The 6751-nt window shown below is 53.8% G+C and overlaps 1 protein-coding gene across 1 annotated transcript; it reads right to left on the bottom strand.

Annotated features, from left to right (window-relative positions):
- Positions 1-3915: 3915 nt before the first annotated feature.
- LOC123038048 lies at positions 3916-5890 on the bottom strand. Its single transcript, XM_044461501.1, has 3 exons — positions 4951-5890; positions 4196-4804; positions 3916-4034 (listed from the first exon to the last, which is right to left on the bottom strand). The coding sequence occupies exons 1-3, from the start codon at positions 5888-5890 to the stop codon at positions 3916-3918; spliced, it is 1668 nt and encodes a 555-aa protein (XP_044317436.1).
- Between the last annotated feature and the right edge of the window lie 861 nt (positions 5891-6751).

Genomic DNA, 6751 nt, shown 5'->3' with positions numbered 1-6751 from the left:
AAGGTCAGGGAAAAAAGAATACGCACTCGTTGTCGAAATTATAATTCATTATTTTTTGTCTTTATTCACTGTTGGCTTCTTTCGCCTTTTCGTCTTGTTCACATTAATTCACCAATCTCCGTTCTACAATTTTACGATCTAATCGCGTTTCTCGCTGCACCAGTAAAATTCTGCACGACTGTACCGTTTCGCTTACCGACTAAAAACACGTGGTCTGTCTAATTGCGACTTATCTCGTTTTCTCCAAGTACGACTATCCGGCATCGATATTCGCGTGTCAGTCCCTTGCGTTCCTTCAATTTTTGTTCTCGTGCCCTTGGCCTTTCCGATCTCACCATTTTCTTACCACGCAGTCGCAGTGGTGAAGTTCAATTTCGCGACTCCCTTTCTCTTTTTGGCAACAGCAACTACTCTGATCTGCCCAGTTCGCTTTTCGATATTCCCTCTCGCCTCTCCGTTGTCGTCGACCGCGCAGTCGCTGAGGTGGGCTTAGCGTTCCGTTCAGGTCGTTCGGTTTACTGCGCTCTCATGCTCTTTTGTGGTGAATTCCTTAGGCAACTGCGTAGGAGTTGTTCCCGGTCTTGCCTCTCTTCCCCGCTCTCCTCTCTTCCCCGCTCTTCTCTCTCCTTTCCACTTATTGAATAATGTATTTATGTTTGTTTTCGCCTAGGCTTATTATGCCAATTATTTAATTCATTGTTTTCTCTTAAAGCTAAAAAATCAAAAAGGATAACAATACTAGTAATAACAAAATACGCATATTTCCTTCTCCCCTCCGTGGGGATCGGGAATAATTGTGGCGGCGTCGGAATCGCCGTCACAACTTTGACCAGGCCATGTCTATCTTAGTTGTAAGGATGCTCTCTGGCCAGGATACAACTCTCAGTCGGATCCAGAGGTCCTTTTACAAGAAATTTGTAAAGTCACTGAGACATAGGGCTAGAGAGTAATGTTCGCACGGCGAACGACGATTTTTGATAAATTATCCCGAAGTGGTCCAGGACCTTCGAGGGTACGATAACGTCAGACCACCAAGTCCTTCCGGGACGGAAAATTCCACGGGCTGGACCTTCGGGCGAGGCCGCAGCCGGGTTCTATCGTGGTTGGCCGAGATACGTGGTTCGAGGGGCCAAGAATCCCACGGGCTGGACCTTCGGGCGAGGCCGCAGCCGTATTCTATCGTGGTTGGCCGAAATACGTGGTCCGAGGGGCCAAGAATTCCACGGGCTGGACCTTCGGGCGAGGCCGCAGCCGGGTTCTATCGTGGTTGGCCGGCTGGAAACAAGTTTGATTAGTCGGAAGGATCTGCCTTTCCGTTAAGATGTGGGATTAATAGGGGCCGGTGAGAGGATCTTCCATCTCACCGTCGGAGTTAATAGGTTACGAAGGGATCTGCCACTTCGCGGTAGGATACGAGGAGAGGATGCGTGAGAGGATCTTCCGTCTCGCCGCGGGGGTTAGTAGGACACGAAGGGATCTGCCACTTCGCGGTAGGATATTAGAGGGGAATGCGTGAGAGGATCTTCCGTCTCGCCACGGGGGTTAGTAGGGCACGAAGGGATCTGCCACTTCGCGGGGGGGGGGGATTAAGTAGGAGAATGAGGGGATCTTCCGCCTCACTACGCAGGCAGGTTAGTGGGTGAAATTCAGTAGATCGGGATAACGTGTATGTATATGGTGCAAATAATTTACCGCTTCCAATTGGCTCATCAGTCGCTAACGGCCTGAATCACTCGGGGAACAAAGGGGTACGGGGTAAAAAATAAAATGCATAACAATCCGGCTTGACGTTTCTTTTCGTACGAGTTCACTCAGTTTAATTCTTTGGGTTTTAAAACGTCCCTGTGTTTCACTGCGCCGATTACACTGATTCACTAACCTTATTTCCTACCGACCGCGTTCTCTTTCACACGTGTTTTCTTTATTTTTACTTTGTCCGCGTGCGCGACCGATCGCTTCGAAGTCCAAGAGCCGAGAGCCTCCCGGAAACCGCCGTGTGACCCTCTCATCCTTTTGGACCTTTCTCACCAAGGAAGTTTTGGTATTTTCCCTATTTTCCAGTATTTTTCTCTATGGTTGCCACCTCGGGCGGATGGTGCGGAACCAAACTTGACCTATTTTGGTTTTATACCCAAAAATCCATAAGACCGCTTAACCATTACTAAATTATAATACTTCATTTTAAATCTCTTACATACTAATGGTAATAATGTGAAACTTAGATGACTATTGCTTAAATATATATTGTGGCGGCCTAGCCGTTAGGCGGGATCGTCACACCCCCCTTTCCTACCGGGGGCTGACGATGAACCGCCCGTCGCTCTTCACGGTGACGACGTAGTGCCAATCCAGTCCCTTAACGGCGAAGCGAACGCGATGTCCTCGTCCGGCTTGTTCGGCCGCCCTCTCGGCGATCAGACGAATGGCCGATGTCGGCAATCGCCGCAGTTCGCCCGTCCCAATCCAACCTTCAGGTAACGGGGCTAACTCGTCTCGAGGTACCTCCGGAGTTGCTATGGATGAGGTCAACTCCTCCATGAACGACCCGTCCCAACCGGTCCCCTGGATCTCGGTCAAGACCTGATCGAGAACTCCGTCCTCCCATTCGGTCAGTGGTGCTCCTGGCGGTGCGCAGATCGGGGATTGGTGTGACGTCGATTGGACTGCAACGTCGTCCTCCTTGGCCTCGTCCGTCGGGTCCGGGTCTGCCGTACTGGCCCCCGCTGCCTCCGAGTTCTGGAATACCCGACGGAACAGGGGGCGATCTTCTACCCCGTCCTCGCTGTCGGTTGCCAACTCGCACTCCATAAAATATTTCACGTGGTGAGTCCCGTGGTGCGAACTCACGCGGCAACGCTTCGTCTCCTGCCCTCCGGTCTCCCGTGGTGAGCGCCGTAGTCCGACTGGGGATGTCTGGACCGCCTGGACGCGAGTTTCCCTCGGCGAGCGTCGTCGGCAAGTTGGCGACGTCTGGACAGACCGGGCACGGGTCGGGGATGTCTGCGTCTCCTGCGCGCGGGTCTTCTTCGGCGAGCACGGCGGCCGACGGGGGGACGTCGGGACCTCTGCCTGGGGACGGAACGTCGCGTCCCAATCCAGAGCGGGGGTAGCGGTGGTGATGGAGGTTCGTCCACGTAAGGACCTTCGGCGTGTATCCAGGGTGTCTTAAACACGACCGACTTGACCTCGATGCGCATCATCGCGACATGCCCTTCCCAGCGGCTGACTTGGTCTTCGACCGTACGATGACACGAGTGTTCAATGGAGGGACGTTGATGGGACTCGGTGTATCGCGGGTGACCGCCTCGAGGATCTCGCCTGGTCCACGGCTGTTCGTCGTCTCCTCGCGGTGCGTAATACCCTGGCCCCTGTGAGCGACGACCTCTCGTGTAATCCTGAGGCTCGTCGCGTTCGTCGCTGTCGCTCGCGTTGCTGGAGTCGTCCTCGACGTTGAACGCTGCCGATGGTCGATCGGGTCGTCGTGTTTCGCCGGGTTTAGGGCTCCACATGCCCGCAAACCGCGACCCACCTGTACCCCCACGCTCCTGGTCGTCGGAAGACTCAGTGCCGCCGTGTGGGTCTTCTTCACCTTGGCCATCGTCGATAACCTGGTCCTCTGCGATCTCTCCCTCGTCCCCCGATGTGTCCGAATCTCCTCCGCTGTATCCTTCCGCGACCCACTCGTCGCGATCGGAAAGGTCGTGATGAAAAGATTCGGTATCGTCGGAACCATCCGACAACTCGATGACTTCTTCCATCTGAAAGCGGAGACTAAACTTATAGAAACGAGACCCTTATTGATTAAGCTCCCTACCTATCGGTGCAGTGAAACCTCTACTTAGAATACTTAGATAATAACATAGGGTGTGTTAGTACAATTCAGCTTAGAAATTACCGTATGACCTTGTATCCTACTTAACCTCTCGTGTCGGCTCCCTGGGTAGCTTCGTCATCTTCTTCTGCGGCCGCATTCTCGAAGTCCTCTGAGTAATAGGGTTTCAGTTGGCTGATGTTGGCGGAGCGTGAACGTCTTTCTCCGGGGCGGCGTAACAGAACAAGGTTAGGGGATGTGAACCTCATTACGGTGTAGGGACCGTCATATTTGGGGCCAATTTGGCGGCGAAACCTTCGGCTGCCTTCGAGAGGGGATGTTGGCGTACCCCCACTTTGTCACCGAGCTTCGGTCTCCACTCACGGCGTCGAAGGTTGTAATGACGTGCTTGCTCTTGGGAAGCACGTTGGAGGTTGGATCTGACGATGTCGAAGATTCCTCTGAGTTGGAGCGCTTTTCCTGCGGGGTCCTTAGATATCACCGCCGATCCAGGGGTGACCTCGTCGTATAACATAGTAGGGAGTCTGGGTTCGCGTCCTTGCGTCAGAAAGGCGGGACTGTATCCCGTCGAGTCCGATACACTTGCGTTGATGGCGAGCGCTATTTCCGGTAACAGCTCGTCCCAGGAACTTTGGTCTCCCTCGGTGAGTTGGGCTATCATCGTCTTGACAGTCCGATTCGTCCTCTCGGTAGGGTTCTCTTGTGGACAGTATGGGGCAGTATATTGGACCTCTACCCCTATCGTGCTGAAATACTCTTTCAAAGTGCGACTGGTGAATTGAGTACCATTATCGCAGACGAACTTCCGATGGATGCCGACCCGACCCAGTATCCGTTCCCGGAATGCCTTCTGAACCTGGGCGGCGGTAGCTTTCCGTAACGGGATCAACTCCACCCATTTGGAAAAGATGTTATGAAACACGAGGAGCATGGTGCTTCCGTGCTTCGACCGAGGTAGCGGGCCGACAAAGTCTGCGCATAGAACGTCAAACGGTTCGCTTGTTACGCGGGTTAGCATATTGCCTGCCGCCTTCGTCTGGGCGGTTTTAAACTTCTGGCATGACTCGCAGCGCTGGACGTAACGCTTCGCGTCTCTAAACAAGCCGGGCCAGAAATACCTCTGCGATAGTCGGGAAACGGTTTTTCGGACGCCCAAATGTCCAGCCGTGGGCGCGTCGTGGCATACCGCACGTCGAACTGGAATTGTTGCAACTCCAGCGCCCATCTGGCTACCCGACCGGAGGGGCTTTCGATGGAGTTCAACCATTTGAGGGCTAGGTGGTCGGTAACCACTTCGAACCGATACCCTTCCAAGTAGCACCTCATTTTCCTAATGGCCCATATAATGGCCAGACACTCTTTTTCCGTCGTCGTATAATTGCCCTCCGCGGCCGTGAGTCGACGGCTGGCGTACGCGATGACCCTCTCCTGGCCTTCGATATCTTGCGACAAGACTGCTCCTAGTCCCACGTCGCTAGCGTCAGTTTGCAACACAAACGTCTTGTCGAAGTCGGGACATCCTAACACGGGGGCGGTGGTTAACCTCTTTTTCACCTCCTCCAGCGCACTCTGTTGTTCGGGACACCACGACCACTTCCGGCCTTTCTTTAACAGGGCCGTCATCGGTTGGACCACGGTTGCGAAGTTAGGGACGAACCGGCGATACCAAGATGCCATGCCTAGCCACTGCCGGAGCTCCTTGAGACAGGTAGGGGACTTAAGGTTGGTAACGGCCGTCACTTTCTCCGGGTCGGTTTGTACCCCTTCGGCGCTAATCACGTGGCCTAGGTAAACTAACCTCCTCCTGAAGAACGCGCACTTCTTTGGATTCACCTTCAGGTTCGCCCTCCGCAGCCTACGGAAGACTTCGGCCAGGTTGGACAAATGTTGTTCCTCCGTGGCGCCTATAACGATGATATCGTCCAAATAGGCGAAGGCGAACGGCTCCATGTCCACACCGATCACGCCATCCAAAGCGCGTTGGAAGGTTGCGCTGGCCGAGTGAAGGCCTCTGCCCGGAACGGTGAAGGCTGTGAATTGACGGCTGTCCTTGGCCATGGGTATTTGCTAATAACCGTGCTTTAAGTCCAGCGTCGAAATGTATCGGGCTTGTCGTAGCTTCTCCAGAATATGGTTGATCCTGGGGACGGGGTACGCGTCGGGTACTGAGTGAGCGTTCAATTGCCTATAATCAACACACATGCGCCATTCACCCGTTTTCTTTTTGACCAACACTATGGGTGCGCTATGTGGACTCCGTGACGGTTCGATGGCGTCTTCGCGGAGTAGTTCGTCCACTTGGGTGTCGATCACGCTCTGCATTGCCGGATTCCTTGGGTAGTACCTTTGTTTCAAGGGTTTATCGTCTCGCATTATAATCCGATGCTCCGCCACGTGTGATACGCCTTGAAGCTCCTTGAAAAGCGCCAACTCGCGAGTGATGAATTCCCGCTGGTCGGGTCTCAGATCATCCCCTTCCGCCGTTCTTCGCCCTCTGCTTCGTCGATTTCATCTGGAAAGTCCTCCAAGGCCCTTCCCGGTTTGTCGTGCCTCCCGGTCCCGTCTCCTCCGTCGTTCTTTAATTCTCCTGATGGGGCCATCTGACGCATGATCCGGTTGTGTGCGGGGACCTCACTCTGCTCTGCATACCTGGTGTCCTTATCGTCGGGTTCCTGACCCCCTAGAACCGTCATACTCCTTCCTTCGAGTATTTCCGAGTTCGTATCCTCTGATGACATCCGATCGACTTTGCTCGGCCGCAGTCGGGGGTCTTCCACCGACGGGCGCAATTTTACCTTTAAGGTAGCTTCTCCGCACTGTATCCGTGTTCCCATTGCCGCCAAGAAATCCATACCTAATATCACGCGATCCAACATGGTTGGCATCACCAAGAATGGCATCCACATCCTAACTCCACGC

Source organism: Drosophila rhopaloa, unplaced genomic scaffold (assembly GCF_018152115.1).
Source record: "Drosophila rhopaloa isolate 14029-0021.01 unplaced genomic scaffold, ASM1815211v1 contig_36, whole genome shotgun sequence".
Lineage (NCBI taxonomy): Eukaryota > Metazoa > Arthropoda > Insecta > Diptera > Drosophilidae > Drosophila > Drosophila rhopaloa.
Note: the sequence above shows the minus strand (reverse complement) of the source record. Positions and strands in the feature narration are given on the sequence as shown.